Genomic DNA, 24857 nt, shown 5'->3' on the forward strand with positions numbered 1-24857 from the left:
CTCTAAAGACAGAATCGTGGGTGAACTAGTACAGGCTTTCCATGTATGATGAGAATTATTTGAGTTTGCCACGTTGCATCCCTCCAAACGGTACTCTGATATAGAAGTCATTATTCTACGGTTAGCCACTTACCAATGGCAAATGTCACAGGATCTGAAGGTGGTCCAATCAAAGGACCTTTCCTTAGGTACATCACAACCTGGTACTGGGCACCAGGAACCAGATTTTCAATAATAGGTTTGCTTGAGTTCACCTTTAAACCAAAAACATCAGTAAGATTTATTTAAGCTGGGCTTGTAGAATGGTTTCCGGTTTGAAGAACATTTCTTTTTTTTTTTTTTTTTTGACAGTAGAGATGAGTAATTCACCTTTCTGTTCACATGAAGCCATCACTAAGAAGTGATCCTAACTTTTCTCTGGACTGCATCTGTCTCTAAGTATGTACAGTTTTAAAGTTTTTTTTGTTTTTTTTGTAGTATTTGGCGGGGCTGGGTTTGAACCTGCCACTTCTGGCATATGGGGCCGGCGCCCTACCCCTTTGAGCCACAGGCGCCGCCCTTTAAAGTCCTTTTTTAATGGTCTTTTTGACTTCAGCATTTCTGAAACTTTCAGAGCCACTGAAATAGTATTCAGGGACTCTTTTTGGAACCACAGATGACTTTGAAATTCAGAAGTCTTTACTCATTTTGAAGAAGGTCAGATTTCAAAATTAGAATGGCTTATAGTTTATGTGAACACTGAAGGGGACCCTGAACATTCAGATTCAATGGGTATTCTAAGCCCTGTTAACTGCTTTATACCCATTAATGTCAAGTGTAACTATGCACACGAGAGACACATCAGCCTCTTGACCATTGTCAAATCAGCAATACCATGAGGACAGTCTGACATCCTAAATTGTAGTGTCAGCTGATTACATACAAAGATCAGTGTGGAAATGTCTTTGGCCTCTCATCACTTAGAAGCATATAATATCTAATTATAGAACTGAAAACAACCTCAGAGATTATCTAATCCAAATCTCTCATTTAATAGAAAATCTAAAGCCAGAGGGTGGCCAAGGTCACATATTTAGATGCAGTTTGAGGACTAGAAATCTCGTGTTACAACTGCTAACCTCCACTCTGGGTGGGTCACCGGGCTAGGTGTTGAAATACAGTGGTATGCACTTAGCAAGGCTACGCAACCCCATAAAATAATGTTGTAGATAACATTTCTCATTTAGATAAGCTTTTCTTTATTGTGTTTTTTTAAACTTAACTTTTGGTTCTGTAACAAACACCATATAGAGAAAAAATAGCGAGAACATATAGGTGAATAAAATGCATTTATTAAAGTTGAATATTGCCACTCCCAAGGATTGACGATTCAACTAACAGGTAAGAAGTGTGCTGCTTCAAAATCTAGTACCTACAATAGTTCAGTGTTGCTTAGCAGAAAGAACATAGGTTCTCTATTCAGATTGCCTAAAATCAAATTCTGACTCTATAAGCATGGGGATTTATTTATATTTTATTTAAAATGCTTACCTTGTTTTCTTCATTGCTAAGATATATGTAGTAATATTATATGCCTCACAGGTGGTGAGAATGCTTAAGCCAGAGTCTCAGTAAATAGGAACTCACTGCTCTTACCAACATTTTGACCTGTATGTAAAATTGCAGAGTTGCTGCAGGAAGGAACACAAATCAATGGGGAACAATACTGCTGACAGTTCACCTACGCTGTAAGTGTTTTTGAGGGTCTCATGAAAATTTTAAGGACAAATAACAATACTGGTGATATGATGTTTTGAATGTAAAACTTCCCAATATCATAAATTGATTACAGGCAGTAGAAATATCATCATTTAATTTGGTGCAGCTTGTCCTACAGATCAGTGGAAAGAGTAGCATGCCAAAATCTATTTTCTATTGGATTTACCAAAGTAAGATTAAATTGAATTCTTAAGTTAGCATTTCCACACTTCTTTTTACACTCTTTCATATCAGGGTTTTAGATTTTTTTTTGAGACAGAATCTCACTTTGTCACCCTCAATAGAGTGCTATGGTGTCACAGCTCACAGCAACCTCAAACTCTTGGGCTCAAGCAGTCTTGCCTTAGCCTCCCAAGTAGCTGGGACTATAGGCATCCACCACAATACCCAGCTATTTTTAGAGATGGGTTCTCCCTCTTGGTGAGGCTTGTCTGGAACTTGTGAGCTCAGGCAATCTGCCTGCCTCAGCCTCCCTGAGTGCCAGGATTACAGGAATGAGCCACTGTGCCTGGCCTCATGTTTTAGATTTTTAATTCTATTGTAAGACATATAGACAAAGTTAGTCAACTTCAAATGTCTTCTTCATCTGAGGAAATTTCCTGAAGAGTTGAATTATGAATAAGAATATATATGTTACCTACAACTCAGCAGTACTGGTTTATTTTTTAAAAAACATTTTAGGTGACAAAACTAATATACACTCATTGTAAAAGTTATTCATCCAATAAAAGTAAATTGGAAGTCTTTCTGTTCTTCTCCCACAAATATAGACAGTTTTGTAAGCATTCTTCTAGACCTTCCTCTAAGATGTATACATGAAAAATATGCTATTGAACCACATGTGCGTTATTGTATTATCAACATTGCTCCAGACTTTCCTTTTATGTTTTTTTAGTTTGAAAATATTCCTTTTTATTTTTATTTTTTTTGATAAGAGCCATTTTTTTATTAAGACTTTCCTTTTAAACTTAATACCACATTGCAGACATCCCACCACACCTGCCAGTGCTGACTTGGCTCATTAATCACCCATTTTACCTATTTGGAATTATTAGAATAGCAAAGGATATAAATAATATAGACTATTTCAGGGTGATACTAAGTTTCTTTAGTTTGATAATATTTCAGGCAATAGTTGATTCTAATTATTCAGATGACTACCTGGAACCATAGTTACTTAAATACGTCATTATAACAAATTCACCCTAAGAAATTATACTTTTTTCAATGGGAAAGCTGCTTGTCCACATACATCACATTATAAAAAAAAAAAATGACAAGAGGGGGATGCTATTTCAAATTACTTGCCTTGGTAATGAACTATAAACATCATCTCTCTCTCCCCCAATGTATGAATATTTGCTGAGTTGCAAACATATATTTACACTTCTATCCCTCTATGCCTTTTTATTTATTTTGAACCTCCTTGAGCGGGGGTGGAGGGAGTGTGTAGAAGGTGGAAAGAAAAAATGCTCCTGTGTTCTGCTTACGAAATAATATGTGTTTTATTTACCACAAGATCATTCTACGCTTCCTCCCTCAATTTCCAAACATCTCAGCATTCCAATACCTTCTTGACTGGCTTCATCCTTCAACCCCAAGAACTCAGTTGAGCTTAATGTCTTCCTAAGTAGGTACCAGTTCTATTCCTCATCAGCTAAAGCAACAAGAGGAAAGATGTAATCAAGAGCATTGCTAGAAGAAATACTAATATATAATAGACTTTTAAGTGATGAGGTTGAACTAGATAATAGTGGAAGTTCCTTTGAGTCTGAAATAGTTGCATTTCCACTTTATGAGATTCTCTTTCCATTGGCTCTTTTCTGTGTATTTATTATAGTTACTCAGATTTTTCTATGGAGGATCTCTAGAACCTCCTTATTTCCCTCCCTTGATTCAAAAAGCATCCATCTAGGTCTGTATAATAAGCATTAAGCACTGAGTCCTTTCATCTTTATTACAATCCTTTAAGGGAATATGTTTTTTCTTCCATTACAGATGAAGACAATAAGGCTTGCAAAGATGAAGAAGGTTACTCAGGTTCTTCTGGTTTTTAACTGTTAAAATCAGGTCTGAAACCCAAATCTCTTTGACTCTGGAATCTGTGCTGCAGCCTCTATCAAGATGGGCGACAGAAGTGACTTCCCAAAAGAGAACAGAAGTAGCCCTGGCTAGGAAGTCAGATCCTTTCGATTCTGGTCTATGCTCTGATACTAACCCTTGTGTGGCTTTGGGAAGGTTCCTTAAATATTGACCTCTTAGTGTTATCATTTCTTAATTTATAAAGCTAAAATATTGATTTGTCTTTTTGTGTGACTTTGTTAGTTACTATATAGTCTTGCAAGTTGTCAGAAAGCAATCATGGACCAAATAAAAATAAATATACATACGTATATGATGGTTCCTAATTTTGAAATTTGGTTGTGTGTGTCTCGGAAGAGAATACTGAGAGTACATTTATTATGAAGAATTAACTGAGTTTTTTATGTAACACAGATTGAGCAATGACTTTATGTTCATTATATGTTGGTTAATAAATAGCATTATAATTGTTAGGGGAGATTCATCACGAAACTCTTTCCTTGGGACATGTGCATAAAAAGGACACTACTGCAAGAGGGATTCTACCTAACTAATGCAAATATTGTAACCTAATTGTACCCTGACATTAACCTGAAAAAAAAAAAAAATCAAGTGTGAAGTAACACACAGATATGTGTATGTGTGTGTGTGTGTGTGTGTATGATGAGTGCAAAATCAACTTAATACGTACAATGTGCCTAGATGGAAGGTCAGACTCTGACCTTCACAAGCTCAGGGTCCAGATCTAACTTACCCTTGCCTCTACACTGCACGCAGGACCCACCTTGCACACACAGTCACACAGGAGTCAACAGAGCTGCAGGGCAGAGTGGGGGCTACGGCAGCAAATTTCACAGATCATCACACATACAAAGCAATGATCTATGGTATAGTCAGTGGTATGGAAAAAGTAGAGAGAATGAGAATATAAAATAATGAAATATTATGATGAGATATTAATAAGTGTTTTGCTTTAGAATCAGTCTTACTTTAGAATAATGAAAATTCTTTGCTTGATCAAACTTTAGTCAGTCTTCTGAACCTTCTTCTAGGCCCATGTGGGTACTTCCTTGTAAAATTCAGTTTTAGCAAAGAATCTCTCACCAAGTCATTAATTTAGCAAGCACCCTCCTCCTTGACATCTGATCATCCTTGATATCTGATCAAGTTCTGCATCGCCCATCACCCTCCAGGTGACCTCTACTCACCCTGGCCTGTCTTCAGCAAGAATCCTGTTAGGTTAGATTGGATTTGCCAGAATCCCCGTGACCCCTGATATTTCCTTTTAGTAGTTTTCATCCTCTGACCACTCCCATCTCTCACCACTACTTGTGGGCTCTAAATTCCCATTTGCCTGTATTGTATTTGGAGTTGAGCCCAATCTCTCTCCAGCACATCAAGACCATGGCTGTGGCCTCTATACCTGTTGTGATGATCCTGAATAAGGTATTCCTTACCATGCTTGAACAAATAACTTTGAATAATTTTTTCTCCAACAAGTGCCAGGTTTTGAATTTTTTACTTAACATAAACACAGTACTATTGAATATAGAATTTAAAAATTATTATTATTTTTTTTTCTGGATGATGTTTGCTTTAGGAAATAAGCCCAAAGCCCAAGTTAGATCCATACTGGTGACATCTTATAGATCCCTTTGATTAATGGCCACATGACTCTAGGCTGTGCTAACAAAAGAAAATGATTAGGTTCATAAATTCAAAAAGGAGAGCTTTATTTCTCATAAAGGGTTGAAGCCTGTGGGTGGCCATTCCAACAGACTGAAAAGCAGAACCCCGGCTAGAAGCCAGGAACATGTGCTTTGAGCCAGGGACAATGGTAACAGGAATTTATACTGAGCATGGTGGTCAAATATAGATATTTAACAAGCTATAGGAGCAGTCATGATAAATATGTGTCTGTGCAATGGAGCTTTTTGCCTCTTTTGGGGGTCCATGTTCAGAAAATGGCCACCCACTGGTGTCAAAAGGTGAAGCAGAGGATGTGAAAACTCTCCCCAGAAACTGGTTAAACTACTCATGGTTGGTGGTTCCTTATCAGGAAAGAGTGCTGGTGTGGATCGTGAGATTGATTTGTTTAGCCCAGGGGTCCTCAAACTGTGGCCCATGGGCCACATGAGGCAGTGTGATTGTACTTGTTCCTGTTTTGTTTTTTTACTTCAAAATAAGATATGTGCAGTGTGCATAGGAATTTGTTCATAGTTGTTTTTTTTTTTAAACTATAGTCCAGCCCTCCAACGGTCTGAGGGACAGTGAATTGGCACCCTGTTTAAGAAGTTTTAGGATGCCTGGTTTAGTCCTTTGGGAAAAAAGGCCAATGGCTGTTACCATAGTGGGGGGTGTAATGAGGTGTGTCTGACCTCCTATTCTGTCATGGCTGGGAACTCAATCTCAAGGTTTCCCTGAGATCCCCTTGGCCAAGAGAGGGTCACCTGAATCAGTTGGGGGCTTAGAATTTTATTTTAGTTCATAGCTGGTTCTTGAGACTTTTTGAATGTTATGTTTCCTCATCTGAAAAGTGAGTGCACGTGTGTGTATGTGTGTACGTGTGTAGGGGGACCATGAATGATGGTGATGTAATATTAACACACTCCTCAAAAAGTTCTTGTGGTAACTGAGATGATGCCTAGTACAGTCTATTTCCTGTAGTCCACTTTAAATATTGGTCTCCTGGCCATAACTCTAAATGGGACATTTCATATTCTGTTTTCATACTTGTATTTCAAGAAGGCATTGTCAAGGTGCACTATGGACCAGCCTTTTCTGGTTCATTTATCATTTACCATATCTATCTGTACCTTGAGCCACTGCCTTCTTATGTGAAAGACAAGTAATTTGTCCATTAGAGTGAGGAAGAAGTGCACTTTGTAGCAGCTGAATTCTAAGTCATGATCTGTAGGGAAACACATTTTTCTATCCATGTAAAGTGTCAGTCATCTTGGGTATGCTCAGGGAGGGAAGCTAATGAGCTAGCTGCACAATGAGCTGTGATTACTAGTTCATCAGTTTAGCATATTTAGTCCTTAATTTAATTCAAGTCAACGGGTAGCCTCATTCTCAAGTAAGGGCTTGTCTCAGCATTCTATGGCTTTGTGGTGCTTCAAAGGCCACAATTCCTGAATTCATTTAAAATGAATTTCAAATTAAAATTTCTCATTGTTTGAATTTCATTAAATGCTCGATTTTCCTGGGAGGAATGAAAACATCTCAAATGGTGTTCACATATAGCAAACATGTTTTCTGAGTGTCACATTTCTAATGTAGTCCATGTGAATCAATAACTTAATTTTTTGTTTTTGGCTTTGGGGAAGAAAAAAAAATAAAAACAGAGTTTAGGAAGATAGGACTGGGTCCTGGGTTCTCAGGGCATCTGAGAGTCAAGTTCACTCAGTGTCCTTGGGGATGGCTGTCGGGGGTGTGCGTTCATTCTGTCAGCCCCTCACAGGACCACCGGCATGCACACTGTCTCTGCCTCTTCTCAGGGATGATTGGTAAAGAGGAGGTCTTTTTACTTTATAGACCTATTATTTTTGTATCATTTTTTCAGCAAGCGTATGTTACTTTTATAGTCTAACTAAAAAGTAAAAGAATGGGAAAAGCAGAACCAACAAACAAAAAAACTCTCAAACCCTCTGTTGGCTGTCTCCTCCCCTGGGAAGATTTTCTGACCCGTTTCCAAATCCCCTCCCCACCTCTATCCATGTTTCTCATGCTCTGCTCCTTCTCCCAGTGAACTCATCTGGCTTTTCTTCACTTAGTTTTGGCCCAGGCCTCATTCTACATGGTGCAGCAATTCTATGCTCACTGACCCATTGTTCTCCCTAGATTAGAAGCTCTGACAAAGCAGGATGTTTAAAAATTACCTGGATTTCCAACATCTATCCTAGAACCTGGCACACTACGGATGTTCCTCAGATTCTATTGAATAAGCAATGAAAGTAAAGGAACTTGGCCCTTCAGTGAAGGGAAAGGAAGATGACAGTGTAACTGAAGAGTCATTGCCTGGCATGTCCTGGCCCCTCTCCTGGTTCTTGGTTACTCTGCTTACAACACACCTACCCAGAGAGGGCCCAGCACTGCCCCATGCACCTGCTCCAGCATTGCCCCGCAAGGCTGTGCTTCCACAGGGCAGGTGTGCCCTTTCCCTTACCTGAGTGCAGTACTGTTTTTCAAGCCTCTGGCTCTCCTTCTGTTTCTGGCAGGTCAGTGACACCACAGACACAATGGTGCTGTTGTAGTTCTCTTGGGAAGACGTCCAGGACATCAAGGCAGTGGTGGAGCTTAAAACATGGACGCTCACGTGCTGGGGCTTCTCAGTCAACTCTTCAATCCACTCTCCTGAAGGACCTGAACATTTCAAATCAGAACACAAGGGCAACTTTACACTGAGCTGGCCAGAGGAAAGATTCTAGTTTTAAAAATCATGTTGTTTTCCTTTTGCCCTTGTGAAGAGATTCAAAGTCAGATTGGCAGTCAACTCTTTAGATCTTCTGCTGAAGTTCAACTCCATGACCTCACAGCAGCCTTAGCAACCACAATTACGGTTCTGCTGGGAGCCAGAAGCTCCACTCCGGTCATCATAAGCATCTGTTTGAGAGTATTCTGGTAAATTCTTCAGAGAGAATGTATTTCTCTTTTAACAAAGAGTGGGTGTGGCAGGGTGGCATTCATCAATGTGTCCAATTTCTTTGCTAGTAGGGTCTTTGCTGCCCAGAAATAATTGCTTTAAAATTAAAATTAACCACTACTACTACTCTGTGAAAAAATCTTAAATTTTGCAGCAGCAGGAACAAAGAGGTAGGCTGGGGCTATATTAGAGATAAAATAGGCAACAGGTGGGATCAATTAAAGAAACCGAAACCTGGAGGGGGGTAATTTGAGGGACAGAATAAGTTCCTTACCATAACATATTATCTCCACAGAAGTGCCTATCTATCAATAGCTTTGTTCTTTTAGATTTCCACAGTGGTTTTTAGCCCAGTGCCTGACACATAGGAAGGACTCAAGAAATGTTAAGGTAGTGATTATCTACAGAAATTCCCTGCTGAAATGCAAATGTGCAACTTCCTTTTATTTGCTTAAGATGCATTTCTCTGTTCCTCAATTGAATGCTGTATTGCTAGACTGAAACCCAGGAGAGGAAAAGGAGCAAGTGGTTCTGCAGGGCAGAGCAGACTCTGGCTCTGCAAATAATGTAACTGGTGCAAGGGAAATAATAATAATAAGATGATAATATGTTAGCAAAGAGATACAGCATTCATGATATATTATGTAATTATGCAACATGTATATTAATGAGCCTAAGGCTCGGCTCTGTGTTATGTTTGTGTTTATATATTTTAATCCCTTAATTTTTGTAACAAGCCTATAAATACTACTATTAGGTCTCACTTTTCAGATAAGGAAACAGAAGTAACGATAGGGTAAGCAGAGCTGGGAATCATATGCGGGAAGTCTGATTCAAAAATCCATGCCTTTAATCCTGTGTGAGACATCCTGGAGCACTGTGAAATAGCAAAAAATCTGGAGATAGGAAAAGTGGGCCAAGACTTATGTTTTGCTCATCATTGGTAATGCAACCTTCGCCAAATGATTTAATCTTATGAATCTCAGTCTTTGCATCTGTCAAATGGAAAAATTATGGAAAGTTCAAATGGAAAAGAACTTTAGAGACCAACTGCCTTATTTTACTGATGGGGAAAATGATCTCTGTGTCCTGAGTCTGTGCGCTGAGACATTATCATGATGCTTTCTGAGATTGCTGTTAAGATCAGATGATATTCTGTCCATCAGAGAGAACTGTATAACTGTATAACTGTGAATTGTAGTTACTGTTATGAAGACACACAGAGAAAGTGGAAGCAAACAAGTTCACCTATTCAGTAGTTTTGCATCAGTACTGACCTGAGTTAGCACAAGGTAAGAGTCATTGCAAGCTGCATGGAAACAGATTTTGTTATCAAATACTCATAGGTTCTAATCTTTGTTCTGACTCTTGGGAAAATCGCTGAGCTTTCCATGACTTGGTATTTTTTATAGGAAACATGGGGATTACAAAAATGTTCCCTTCCTAAGGCTGTTGGAGGAGGAATGTAAATCTCTACCTTAACTCATCTCTGGGAAAGCCTTCGAAAGTACATAAATATAAATCACAATACAACAAACCACATAAATCTTGATGTAATAAATTGCCCACTCAGTACCAGAATATCTGAAACAGTTTTGTCAGGGAAATGGGCTGTAAATATAATTTGCTGACATGTGATTACATTATACAGAGCAAAATGAAGCCACCTTAATTTGTTGCTCACTCATGCAGCTAAGTATCAGTATTTATATTTGTAGTATCCTTTGTCAAACTAAACGAGTACACACAGTATATTCAAATAGCTCATTGGCACAGAATTCCTAGGCACTCTCAAGTTTTATTGTTCTTTTATACTCAGAGAAAAAACAAAATTTCTAGTGGCCCATATTTTTCTAGATCAGTGGTTCTCAACCTTCCTAATGCTGCGATGTATTTTCATTGTTACAGAGGGGTCGCGACCCACAGGTTGAGAACTGCTGTTCTAGATGATTACTAAGATGTGTCTCTTTGAAATCATTTTATTTTTGAGCAATTCTGATATGTCTTGAATGGCACTTCAGTACTTTTAAGAACAGAGCAGAGTATCTGACACATAAAAATGGTTCAATAAATATTTGTTGAATGTATAAAAGAAGGAATAAATAAGCAAACAGTATAGCCCTAGCTTAGGATTTTATAATTTGGTATGAGAAGCAAGGTGAGCAAAAATAAAATCAGACTAAAAAAACCCACACTAATAAGTTCTGTGATTTGTGCTGTATACTGTGAAGCACAGTTGAAAATCAGAGAAAAGAAAAGCAGAAAGGCAGGAATTGTTGAGCGGGTTTTCGTGGAAGCCATTACCAATAGTGGGGGACCTGCATGGGTGGACAAGGAATCTTTTGGTCAGTGTTTTAGCCTCATAGGAAGAACCGAATACTGGCCTTTTCATTCTCATTTTCAAGTAATCTCATGTCCAAGATCTCCCACGCTTGAAAGACACCCAAGGCAATTAGGAACACACTTTTCTGCATGTGATGGAAACTTTAGGGCTTTTCCCAGGGGTGATATCCTTTTTTTTTTTTTTTTTAAGTAAAAATGTCATATGAGACATTTTCAACGTTTTAAAGCTGCTACGTGAAAGGATCTTCCTCGGCCCTCATCCTTCCCCTCCCACTCACCTTTTTGAGGATTATTTAATGAATGATGATATTTTGCCTTTGCAAAAGGCAAATTACTTTTCTGAGAGTAATTTTATTCCTTGCCTTTTTTTTTTTTTTAACACCGATCAGAGGCACATTTAACTCCTGACGAGTTGGTAACTGATTTTTGGCCTCTAAACTTCCAGTAAATATAATTTAGCTGAACCTGTTACTGAGACAGCACCCTGTGCAGGCTTTGAGGCTGGCTTCCTCTCTGCTATCACGCTTATGCAATCAGTAGAAGCTGCCCTCAGACGTGACATTGGGGATTTTTGGATGCAGTAGCTTTTTTTTTTTTTTTTTTTGTAGAGACAGAGTCTCACTGTACCGCCCTCGGTAGAGTGCCGTGGCGTCACACGGCTCACAGCAACCTCCAAGCTCCTGGGCTTACGCGATTCTCTTGCCTCAGCCTCCTGAGTAGCTGGGACTACAGGCGCCCGCCACAACGCCCGGCTATTTTTTTGTTGCAGTTTGGCCGGGGCTGGGTTTGAACCCGCCACCCTCGGCATATGGGGCTGGCGCCCTACTCACTGAGCCATAGGCAGTAGCTTTGGCTTCTTCTGTAACTGTTACACAGACTACATCTACATTTGAATCTTTGTAGATGCAGAAGCTTCATATCTAATGAGATTTTTCACATTGTCCTATACAATGTTTCATTATGGCCTCAGACAAAAGTCATGTTTCCCAAACTGTTCTTCCATATCCTTGGAGAGTTTGTTACGGCAAGTGCAGAAGGTCAGTTGAATAAATGTACAATCATCACAATAATAAAAAAAATCCTCAAGTTATCAAGTTAAATCCCTGAGTAGGTTTTCAAGCTATTAAACATATATAGGATATTTCCACTGCTGTCAAAAGCTCATGTGGATCTGAACCTCTTCTGACCTTGAAGAAAAGGTTTGTGAATAATTGACATCTGAGCATCGTTAATCTCAACAGTTTCAATGTTCTAGATACCCATAAGTGCAAAATAATCTCTTTGCTACTTACTGATATAAAAGCTGAGTGATTTTGCTGACTGACTTTTTCGAGTTTCACAAGATCCTGAAGAACTAAAGGTTGTCACGGATAACTTATATTTCCCAGGCGCCTTCAGTTCCGCAACAAATTCATGTGCTTCTTCGTCCATTGTCAAATGTTCAGTAAAGTTCTCTAAGTCACATATAAAAAAAGAGAAAATATCGGAATGGATACCTGGAAGAGCCCAGGGTATAGACAAAGTCAATTAATTTAAGAAATAGTGCTTTTTGCAGTTTGTGGCCGGGGCTGGGCTTGAACCCACCACCTCTGGCATATGGGGCCGGTGCCCTACTCCTTTGAGCCACAGGTGCCACCCAAGAAATAGGTATTTTTAAAAAATATTCTTTCCTTTTTTTGGTCAATTATACTTCTAAACTAAAGATACTACAAAAGGAAAATGAATAAGAATTCAATGTTTTAAATAATACTTTAAAATAACAAAACAAAAATCATGGCATCCAAATCAATAAAATTAAGGATGAGGGTATACTGCATATCCTATATGTACGCTTACCCAACAAAATCATGTGCAAAGAATAGAGGTAGATTGTTAAGAGAAGACACCAATCATTGGCTTTCTCATCTGGATAACATAAGGGATAAAAAATAACCAGCACCAAATACAGGTTTTTTGCGGTAGCATCAAATATCCAGAAATGCTTTAAAATGTATTGAATTATTTCTAGCTAGAAATATTTTTTCTGGATAAATTTTCTGACACTTGTAATATTTTTCTCTTCATTTCTTTGCTTCCAGGACTTTCAAAAGCAAGCATTATTTTACATTGCTTCACAGTCTATCTCCTGCTGCTTCATGTGAAGTCATATCATCAGTCGGTGACTGTAACAGCCTTAAAACGGACACTCTGTAGTCAGATCAAAGCATGATAGAACTTTCATGGAAATAGGCAATAAAAAAATTCTGAGCTACAGGATCCTATTTACCATAGTAGAATATAGTGGGAAACAGAAAAATAAAAGTCAGCTTAAGAAAACCTGAAAACCTTTTTTTTTTTTTTTTAAATATAAGCAAATCCAGACAAATGACTTTTGACTCAAAAAATTGATGATGACAAAGGATTTCAATTCCATGCAATATTTGGGTATGATTGCATGCTCTATCATCTGGTATACAAGAATCCACAGATTTTATATCTCCTTCTATTAAATAAAGTAGAAAAAATAATATATTATGTAGGAGGCTACATGAAAATAAGGCCGTTATTATAACTTCAATTTTTTACAGTTTAAGAAGCTTTGTCACTCAAACAACTAGACTGAAAAATATAAAATGAAATATGTTACTGTAAAAAGAAAATAAACAGCAAATAACCATAAAAATTTAACAAACAGCAATTGTTATATAATTCATGATGCAAATTTGCTAAATGTCACAGCTCTGCTTTCATAATTTAGTGGACTAAAATAAAGAATGAATCTCAAAGTCCGTGTAGGTAAATACAAGAAATAATATAGCAACTACAGTAGAAATATCAATTGCTGTGTATTTTCCATTTTACTACGAGCTCTTCTTTGGAAAAATGTGGGTGCTGCTTCCAGAGGAGCACATCTGAAGAAGAGTAGTTGGTAAGTAGGACTTGGGCCTTATACTCTCAGGTAGGGGGAGTCATTTTTGTCAGAAAGATTTTTTTCTCTGTATGTTTCATGGATTTTCATATTAGGAAACAAAATTTCTCTAGGGTATTCGGTGATGATTAGATCTTTAATTCAACGTATTTCCAAATACAAGATTTTCCTCAGTGTCCTGAGTATGTGAAATATTGACCAGTGAAATGTTTTCAGATGGAACTTGTGAATTACTCAAAATTTTAGATTCTGATTCAACCTATTCTTTTGGCTTTCTTCTTTCACTCCTTGTTGGATAGTTAAGTTCTTTCCTTTCTTAATTTTTGTTTCCTCTGATTCCCTACTGCTTTACCTTCTCTTTCAATATGAATATGGAACCCATCAAAGGCAGTGGGTGGTTTTGGTGGTAACCAGCTCAATATCATTTGCACAGGGGAAAAGGAGAAAGAGCCTGACGTTGACTTCTCAGTCTCGCTGAGTGTATTGTTATGTTCGTATTCCATGGGAGCTACACTGACAAATTCATCTTCACTTTCAGAAGTTGCAGATGCACTGTCCCACCAATAAGGCTGAGACGTTGTTCCATCGCCACTGCTATTAAAATCAGGCCAACCAGAGGAAATGTTGCCAGAAGGAATTTCAAAAGTTTCTTCTGTAAAATGGAAGAGTTTCTCTTTTCCTATTGTATCTTGTGATCTCAGTAACGATTCCTCTGGGAAACTGCCACTCTGTTCTTCCCAGTTGTTTTTGTTCAAGTTCACAATACGAACAGAAATATTCTGAGGTGGATAAGGTGCTGTAAGAAAGAGAATTTTCATGTTCAAGTAATTGTTTTGTAGTACATAATCTATTGAGTTAAATACACAAGAAGATTTACAAAATAGAGTTTAATTTGACTTCTAATATATAGACATACTTACATTAGGGACAAGTGTGGTTTCAAGTATATGTACTTTTAATATTTTGCAAATATGTCACAGTCACACTTCAAATATATTAACTCACGATACTATGTTTATTGAAGTGGTAATTTAATCACAGCTAACGTAGAATATGTAAATATTCTTCCATTTATCACAATCTCACTTAAAAAAACGTATCGCTGTCCCTGGGCCTTTATTACAAAACCCCCATTTATAGTGTACTTGTAGCTATCAAGATAAAAATATTCCTTGAAACACAGTTGTGCCGAGGAGAGTTGAATACATGAATCACTTTTAGAGACGCTAACACACACATATGAAATTTAGCTTCACTCCTCACCTCTACAAAGTGAGACATATGTGAGCACAAAATGAGTTTATGAACCATGGAAGCCTACATCACATCTTCTGTGAAGTTCTCATAAAATTTCTCTCTCCTTTTTTTTTTGTGCTGTTAAATAGCTTTGCATCTCTTTTACGCCTTTATCTGTTAAATAGCTCTTTTTTGCCATTTATCTTATTCTGCCTTGTATTATTGCCATTTTTATAGTGCAGGGACCATTTTTTTGAGGACAGGGACTCTGTCTCACCAGTCTTTGTCTTGATCTCTCTCAGTACTTCGAACAACTTTCAGGTAGAAGGTGCTCAATTAATGTATCTTTACTTGAATTGAATAGTGAAAAATACAAATAAAATCTTAGACATTGACATGAGACAAATTATTTAGTTGAAAGTATCCTGGTCTTGGACTAATTAATAAGAATTATGACATGTTGGAATTTCACAGGCCCTCAAGGGTGAGCTGTTGTAACCCATTCCCAGTGCTTATATGAATTGATATCTCCAGCATTCCTACTGAGTACTTCACATTAGGCATACACAGTGTTGCTTATATTGGCGATGGGTATTTAGAAAATATGTTTACTTTATCCAGCTATTCTTCCACCCATCCACTTTTCCAACCATCCCAATAGTGCTTCGTATTAGTGATGCTACTAAAATTAGACACCACAATTTTTGTATACATCTGAATTCTACCCTGTTTCCCCGAAAATAAGACAGTGTCTTATTTTAAGGTGTGCTCCCAAAGATGCGCTAGGTCTTATTTTCAGGGGATGTCTTATCTTTCCTGTAAGTGGGTCTTATTTTAGGAGGATGTCTTATTTTCGGGGAAACAGGGTGGTATTTTCCTTTAATAATCTAATAGTCTCTACTAGACTGTTGTCCTGAAGGGCACTTGTGAGGTTATAGAGTAAGTAATGCCTACTAGATTCAGGCAAGTAAGTTATTTAATTATAACTTTTGATAGTGTCATATGCCCTTTTGTTCTAAGGTTACAAATCTGTGATTGCATTGATATATTTTAGATTTTTCTTTTTGAATATTTTGTTTAGTTTCTTTTATATCGATAGAAAATTTGTTTTTGATTTTTAGATGTATACATTTGTTTTCGTTCTGAGTTTCGGAACACATTAGTTCATAGGATAAAAATAATATGCAACATGTAGTTTTATTATTTTACACTAAATTTCAACTTACCAGTCCTATGCTGTTTGGGTTCATGACTGACACCGCTACACTCCACCAGGGTGCTTTTATTAAAAGTTGCCTCAGATACCAGCTGAAAGGTGATATTACTGTAACATATTCCTGGAAGCCAATGATTAAAGACTGTTTTTCCCTTAAAGAAATCTGTGAGGAGAAGAATCAGTTACATTAAAAATATGGTTTTCTAAATGACACACACTTCTAGAAAGTTCCAAACAATTATGGTTAATGCCTATAAAATAGTATTTCTTTTAACTTTTGGCATGGTCAGTGAAAAAGAATGAGTAGAAGGCTAAACATGAAAATGTATTTTTAGACTCAACCTGAAAGGCTTTTCCTGCCAGAATTCCTAAGAAGATTCAATATAATTTGAGTTAAATTTTTATGACAGGAACTTTTGGGATATTAAGTGGAGAAGATAATATAAAGAAATTGTAAAGATTAGGTTTATGCTAGCAATTTACTTTATGATACAAACTCAAGGTATTTTGCCACTTTATGACATAATAAAAGACAGTTATACAAGAAATTTTTTCATATATAAAAACTAGCCTAATTTAAAAATAGATTGGGGCAGCACCCATAGCTCAGTGGGTAAGGGCGCTGGCCACATACACCGAGGCTGGCGGATTCGAACCTGGCCCAGGGCAGCTAAAACAATGACAACTGCAACAACAACAACAACAACAACAAAAATAGCTGGGCATTGTAGTGGGTGCCTATAGTCCCAGCTACTTGGGAGGCGGAGGCAAGAGAATCACTTAAGCCCAAGAATTTGAGATTGCTATGAACTGTGATGCCACAGCACTCTACTGAGGGTGACATAGTGAGACTGTCTCAAAAATAAAAATAAATAAATAAAATAAAAATAAATAAAAATAGATTGGGTTAAGCTACTCAGAAAAAAAAATTAAAATTGAGAATTCCACTTAGAAAACTTTAAAGAAAATAATGATAAATCAAAAAACCCAATCCAACTCAAAAGAAATAAGGGGAAAAACTACAAGAACCACGTATTGAATTAAAAACTAAAAATGGTATAAAAAATTTTATTGACCTTAAAATAGGACATATTATTTTTAAACTCATGGCTTGTAACTTAGCAAAAGTTTCAGTAGTTGTTTTTTAATCATTCATAAACTTTATTTGCTTGAGATCTGTAAGAAAATAATAATCTACTTATTCATTTGCAGATAATGTTTTCACTGAAAATAAAGAACGCAGTAATTTGTGGAGTTAATGTTTATTTGATTTTAAAAGATTTTTTTACAGCCCTAAATTTACTACATATATTTTAAACAGTGTCTCTTGGGGGAAAAAATCCATGGAAGAAGGGAGTTTGTAAAAGCAGCAAGTTGAAGTGACATTTTTCTGGATAATGTGCCCTTTGTGCTTTGGTACATTAGTACCAATTTTCAACTTCGCCAGTAGTAGGTATCTTCAGTTATAATCAGCCAACTTTGACACCATCATTTACTGTCTGTGCCTTCCCTTTCTCACTATTCTGGCACCACCGTGTCCTGACAGTATTCAAGTTCCTTCACTTGAATTTACTCCCAGTGAAGTGAAATGCCCTCTCTCTGACCCCACCCCAGACTTCTACTAAAAGAGGCTGACTTGGTACTTCTTCAAAGCACTAATTTGGGCTCTCTCCTCTTTCCCCACAAGATCCTACCAAGACAATAAAATTAGTGAAATCAATACAAAGGAGCCAAAAAGGATTGTCTTTTGCACTTGAGGATAATCTCCAAGAGAAACTTTGTAGAAGGCAACGCTTGGGCTTCCCAGTCCTAGAAAATGCCTCAAAAGAAAGGGATAGGTGGGGTGCTTCTAAACTTAACTTTGAATTTATTTCATATACTAGACATGATACCTCTGGCAAGAGTAACACGTAAGTGATAACAATTTGAGTATTTCTCGTGCTGAATGCACGCTGTCTGCGTGGCTCTCAACTAACCAGATGTTCTAAGAGTCCTCCTTCAGATTTTCTTGAATCAGTAACTATTTTTAATGGGTTATTAAAAATAACCACTATTAAAGACAAATAGTGGATTATAGTACTTCTTTAAAGTAAAAAAGACCACCATTCGAGAAAAGCTTTGTAAAAAGTAATAGTCATCGATTCAGCCTTCCTTTTGCCACTTACCTTTATACAGCATCGTCCGGAAGTCTTTACCTTCCCAGTAGCTTATGTTTACTCTTGTGAAAACGTTATATTTTTCTGGATAATGAATTTCAAACAGGACTCCTGTTTCAGGAGAAGGTTTATAGTCATATATTGAAACACTGGTTACAGGTAGAGGTTCTGCAGAAGGGAAGTAAACGGAAAAAGTGGAAAGGAAGAAGAGAGAGAAAGGCCATTATCAATATTTGAAAGTACTGTAGTACTGGCTTGTACCTACAAGGCCGTCACTCATGTTTTTACTCTCTGTGGTCACTAAACTCTTCAGTACTCATGAGCTGAATGTTCTCCTTAATAGTAGTTAGTAAAAGAGCCACATTTTATATGGCTCTTTTGGCTTTTTGAAGAATTTTCATATTTATTTTTCCACTTGCATTTTGTAACAATCCTGAGATAGAAGAAGAGCAAATATTATTATGTCCATTCATGAAACTGGTAGATTAACAACTACAGGCCCATATCAGAGAAAAACGCAACAAATTCAAGAAGAGCAGGGAGGGGTTTGGTAAGTTCCCAGTGTGTACAGTGCCTGGGTACCTGGCACCCTTCCTTGGTGAAGGACACAGCTACAACTTGGACTTGACCTTGCAAATGCAAATAATGTAACCTAATTGTATGTATGGTCATATTACTCTGAAATAAAAAATGTCTATTTAACACATACTAACTCAGAGACTTTAAATTACTTGCCAAAGGTAATTTAACAAGTATGTAGAAATCTATACCAACAGATTCTTAGCTTACTTTTCATTTATTCTTGCCAAGAAAATTTTATATTAATAAAAGATCAATAACAAGAAAAAAATTTTAGCACCGACAAATAATAGATAGTTAACTTTGTGTGAACTCAGCACTTATTTTTCTATATTAAGTATAAAGTTTCAAACCATCCAGGGTAGTGAAAATTATAGCTTGTGATGTTTATCTACCCATTCTTTCTATCGAAGTTTAAAAGAAATTTCTATTTTACTTGGCTTGTTAATCCAGCGCAAAATGTTAAAAATAGTCATTTTTTAAAAACCGTGATTGGCAAATGTCTGCATCTCTTTCACTTCCCAGCCTCCTGCAAAATTCACATAAATAATAGATCTCCCACCCTTTAAAGGAGCTACTGGGAAAATTTTATTTATATGAACTACATAAGCTAAGAAAATATTTTAAATAATTTGATTTAGAGTTGACATATTATTGAACACATAATTTTTATTCAAAGTTTTAGAATTGAGAGAATTCTTGCACATCTATAGTCTAGATTAAAGAAATCAATTAAAAATTTACACTTTTAAAATTTCAGTTTCAATAAAACACGAACCCCAAATTTGACTCAGTTCATTCCCTAAATATGTATCGAGTCTCTAGGGTGTCTCAATGTGCAGATGAATATTTTCCTTATACATTTTGTTCCTCGGGATCTTAACCTATTTTTGGTCTTGATTGAAGAGACCCAGAAAGGACTGAAGCTACGTGTTAAAGCTTTGATTTTCCTGAAAAAACCAAGGCAACTTCTACAAAAACGTTTGGAAGGCGAAGACCTCAGTGCGTTTTATGATCATCTCTCTGTAGACTATGTGTATATTCCCAAGTTAAAAAGTTTCCATCCCCTCTTTGCTTCAGCCCTGGTCTTCCCATATAAAGCCAACAATTCAGAATGAACCAGTATGTACTATGAAAACAATCCCCTAAAAAATCTGAGTTTTGAATTCAAAACTTCCAAAGAAGTTTTAAACCATTTGAAAGTTTCCATCAATTTAGCCTAGTTACTAACCCGGGCATCTACCAAACCCAGCTATGAAAGCTAACACAAAAGGCCACCACTGAGCAGCAATGCCTCCCCGGTTGCAGTCCCATTTCACATCCCCCCCAGGGCTGCTTCTGCTGAAAAGAGAAGTTAGAAGGCCACTCAATCTTTCATGCCCTGCAGCATGAAGTCTGCACATCAAAGCCACAGTCAATTTTGAAATTCAAGACATGCAGGATGATTAGAGCACAGATATTTTATTTTCCGATATTCTTTTCCTGCTACAAGCTACTTAAACTTTAAACTAAGAGAATTTCTAAAGAGCTTGCTTGCATTTGTTTCATAGATTTCCCTCAGCTTCACCATAAATGATCAGGTTGTTTGTAAATCCTAAAGTCCATGTCCAGCCGTGACTGAGGTGTATTCAATTCAAAAGTTACTGTTTCCAGTAGAACTCAAATGCACAGCCTAAAAGCATGTTGCTATCTCTCCAGTTACTTCCCTCCTCAGTTTTCCTTTTAGAAATTGAGTGATGTGGCATAAACCAGAGCTGTACTTATTCACTGTGTTTCAGCGATGACAAGCTTAAATCCTCATCTAATTCAATAGTCCTTTCTCTGCCAGCCACTCGGCTGTACATCCCTTTCATAGAAACCAGGCTGGATTAGATAGAGATAGGCAGTCGTAGAAATATGAATCATTTATTATATTTATTTATTACTTTCTTGTCCTCAGTTACTTTTATTTTCCAAAGGAATAAGATATTACTAATTACAGTTGAAACTCTCTCTTGATACAAGTATCTCTAGACACTTTATTTTGGTGACCACTTTACAGATATACAAGCTGTACAATTTATTTGCTATTGTTTTGATAGATTGTTTGCTTTCGATAATTCACTCTTACAAATAATGCTGCAATAATAAACATTTGGGACATGTCTCCTTAGATTGGAAGTCCTAGAAGTATGGTGTGCACATCTTCAACCGCCTCAGATATTATCAAAATGTTTTCTAACTTCATTACACCAATTTACATATCTATTGGCAGTGTTTGATCATTCCCATTTCTCTATATTCTTTTCCAACCTTGCTTGTATCAGCTTTTTTTAAATTTTACCATTTTCAGATGTGTGAAATTTTGCCTCTTTTCTAATTCTTGCTTATGAAGGAGATTTTGTATATGTTTATTGAACATCCAGCTTCCTTATTCTAGAATTATTCAATTCTTTTGCCTGTTTTATGGGTTTTCTATCTTCTTCCTTTAATTTGTTACGAGATCTTTGTTGTATATCATATTTCCGTTACTACGTCTTCTAATTGTGTTTTGTGCCCCTTTTGGATTCAATTAAATCAGTTTTTAATCAGTTCAATTTTAAACTAATTTAAATGATTGTCTTTTTATTCTAAACATTTTAAATTTTTATGTTTATTGTTTTTTCGTTATATTTCTGTCAATTTTTGTAAAAGGTAAAAGATGTATGTAATCCGAAGAGAAACCAGAGTATATATTTCTGTCAATATTGGTTTAATTATTTCTTCGTGTTTAAGATGAAAGTTATTCCTATGTCACAAAATCTCAAGACCAGAGATGTTGGCGTGGATGTGGAGAAAAGGGAACACTTCTGCACTGCTGGTGGGAATGCAAATTAATACATTCCTTTTGGAAAGATATATGGAGAACACTCAGAGATCTAAAAATAGATCTGCCATTCAATCCTGTAATTCCTCTGCTGGGCATATACCCAGAAGACCAAAAATCACAACATAACAAAGATATTTGTACCAGAATCTTTATTGCAGCCCAATTCATAATAGCTAAGTCATGGAAAAAGCCTAAGTGCCCATCGATCCACGAATGGATTAATAAATTGTGGTATATGTATACCATGGAATACTATGCAGCCTTAAAGAAAGATGGAGACTTTACCTCTTTCATGTTTACATGGATGGAGCTGGAACATACTCTTCTTAGTAAAGTATCCCAAGAATGGAAGAAAAAGTACCCAATGTACACAGCCCTACTATGAAACTAATTTGGGACTCTCACATGAAAGCTATAACCCAGCTACAACTTAACAATAGGGGGAATTGGGAAAGGGGGGGGTGGGTAGAGGGAGGGGGATCGGTGGGATCACACCTGTGGTGCATATTACAGGGGTATTTGTGAAACTTGGTAAATGTAGAATGTAAATGTTTTGGCACAGTAACTGAGATAACGCCGGAAAGGCTATGTTAACCACTGTGATAAAAATGTGTCAAATGGTTTATGAAGCGAGTGTATGATGCCCCATGATCATATCAATGTATACAGTTATGATTTAATAAAAATATATATATAAAAAAATAAATAAATAAATAAAGAAAGTTATTCTTACATTTATGCCTTTGGACTTCATCAATACCCTATAAATTTTTTGTTAGCATGCTATTTAAAATACAATCTGAAATGGCCAATTGTTTTGATGTCTATCCTTAGCATAGGTTCTGCGTGATTTTTGAAACAGGCACTTGACTAATTTTGCATTTTCCATCCCCTCATTTCTTGCTTATTATCTCTTGCTTTTGAGATAGTTAAGTCACTGCTTCTTTTCAGCCCACCGAAGTCCTCAGTTTAAAAAATATGACATATTTGGAGGTTCTTAATATTGTGGATGATATAGCGGTGACCACAGATTCATTTCACTGAGTCAAGGAATAACTAGGCTTGGTCCTTGGTAGTGAGATGAGTATGTGTCCCCTGCATCTCCAGGTTTTTTTATACGGAGTTTTTCCTCCAACATTTTTTGCTGTAGGCAGAGAGCCTGGCCTGTGCCCTGCCTAGTGTAAGGCATTTCAGTCCTTCTGACTACATGGCACTCAAACTCAGTACTGTCTTTTCCAGACCCAGGACACAGAGGGCCTGATACTTTAGCCCGTTTCTCCTCTTTAAGTTTCTGTTTCTTTTCTGATTCACAGAGGTGACTCTTACAGTTTTGTGCCTGGCAACGTGCTTCTGGTTTTCTTTCTGCTTTGTGGTAGGAGCAGAAACTATTAAGACAAAGCAAAAATTTACTGCATCATTTTGACTAGAAGAGAAGATGTCTCTCTAAGATCTTGACGAAGAAGATATATCTTAGAGAAGAGATATTAGAGAAAAGCAAATATTAAGCAAATACTGTTTAAAGAAAACAAAACTATCCCTGTATTTGTCAGTAACTGCTGACTGCTAAGAGGTGCTTCTTTTTGAGATTGCTCCGTTTTGTTGGGCTAAAAAACTGAAGAAGCAATTGCTTTTGATGTGACCAACATAAGAATGTATCTCTTCTTCTTTTTAAAAATTTCAATAGGTTTAGAGGGTACAAGTGTTTTTTGTTACACTTGTAACACTTGTAACAAATAGAATTGTTTAAGGCTGAAGTCAAGGCTTTTAGCCTGTTACCTGTACAATGTACCTGATTGGTAGGGTGTTCTCTTTTTTTAATTCCTCACTACCCCCTTCCTCGTGTCCAATGTCCATTATACCAATTTATGACCATATATAGAAATAAAACCATATAGCTAAACCAACTGCTTTTCAACAGACAAAAACAAACACGGGAAAAGAACACTCCACTAAATGATACTGGGAAAACTGGGTAGCCATATGTAGAAGAAAGAAGCAGGATCCCGACCTTTTACCACATTCAAGATGGATTAAAGACTTAACGTGTAAGACCAGAAACCATAAAGTTTCTAGAAGAAAATGTAGGACTAACGTTTTTAGATGTTGGCCTAGGCAAATAATTTATCCCTAACACCGCAAAAGCAAATGTAGCAACAACAAAGATACATCAATGGAACTTGATGAAACTAAAAAGTTTCTGCACAGCAAAGGGGATAATCAACAGAGTAAATGGACAATTGCAGAATAGGAGAAAATATTCATACACTCTACAGGTGAAAAGGTCTAAGATCCAGAATCTGCAAAGAATTCAAACCAATCAGCAAAGAAAAAACAAATAAACCCATGAAAAAATGGACATGTGACATGAAAGGACTTTTTCAAGAAAGAAGATATGCAAAATGGCTAACAAACATATGAAAAAAATGCTCAACATCACCAATTATCAGGGAAATGCGAGTAAAAAACACAATGGGAATGTGTCTCTGCTCAGAAGGTTCTCTTCAGGGAGAGGACCTGTGGTTACGCCCCCTTCACTTCTGATAATCCATGTCCCAGGCTGAGTGACTCCCCAATGTTTAGATGACAATCTGGGATCTGACCTACACTTCAGCTACACGCAACCAGGCTACTGAGGTTGGTCCAGGACCGCAGTGACACTCACCATCTCTTTCCCAGAACATTTCAACAGCTTTCTAAGTTATTCTCCCTGACTCTTGAAATCTCACCTTGATTTTCTTACTTTTTTCTACTCAAGACCTCTAAGCCTGTAGCCTGCTTGGAATTTTCACTTTAATTAGAATTTTTGTCTTAAACCAGTCACCTTCCTCTCACTGGCATTTCCTTGCCTAATCTATTTCAATTCTCCTTTTCTTCAGAGACCTTGAGTAATTTTCTATTTAATGCCATTGGTGCTGCTTATGTGATATTTAATCATGTTACACTATGTGCTATATACATTGTTAAAAAGTTTATTTTACATTTCTCTACATTACACAAATATTTATACTTTATAGCACCCCCTACCAAGTATCCCAATATAATTATATGACATTTAAAATCAACAAACTACAGCCAATTAGCCTAAT

The 24857-nt window shown here is 36.9% G+C and overlaps 1 protein-coding gene across 3 annotated transcripts in view; it reads right to left on the bottom strand.

Annotated features, from left to right (window-relative positions):
- Window positions 1-24857, bottom strand: part of PTPRO (protein tyrosine phosphatase receptor type O) — a 252097-nt gene that overhangs the window by 70276 nt on the left and 156964 nt on the right. For all 3 annotated transcript variants that reach the window (XM_053557322.1, XM_053557323.1, XM_053557321.1), the window contains exons 3-8: window positions 18354-18512; window positions 16199-16351; window positions 14089-14532; window positions 12121-12282; window positions 8009-8205; window positions 134-254 (exon numbers count right to left, since the gene is read on the bottom strand). In XM_053557322.1, coding sequence (XP_053413297.1) covers window positions 134-254; window positions 8009-8205; window positions 12121-12282; window positions 14089-14532; window positions 16199-16351; window positions 18354-18512 — 1236 coding nt within the window. The remainder of the gene's footprint in view (window positions 1-133; window positions 255-8008; window positions 8206-12120; window positions 12283-14088; window positions 14533-16198; window positions 16352-18353; window positions 18513-24857) is intronic.

The sequence above is a fragment of the Nycticebus coucang genome, chromosome 12, assembly GCF_027406575.1.
Source record: "Nycticebus coucang isolate mNycCou1 chromosome 12, mNycCou1.pri, whole genome shotgun sequence".
Lineage (NCBI taxonomy): Eukaryota > Metazoa > Chordata > Mammalia > Primates > Lorisidae > Nycticebus > Nycticebus coucang.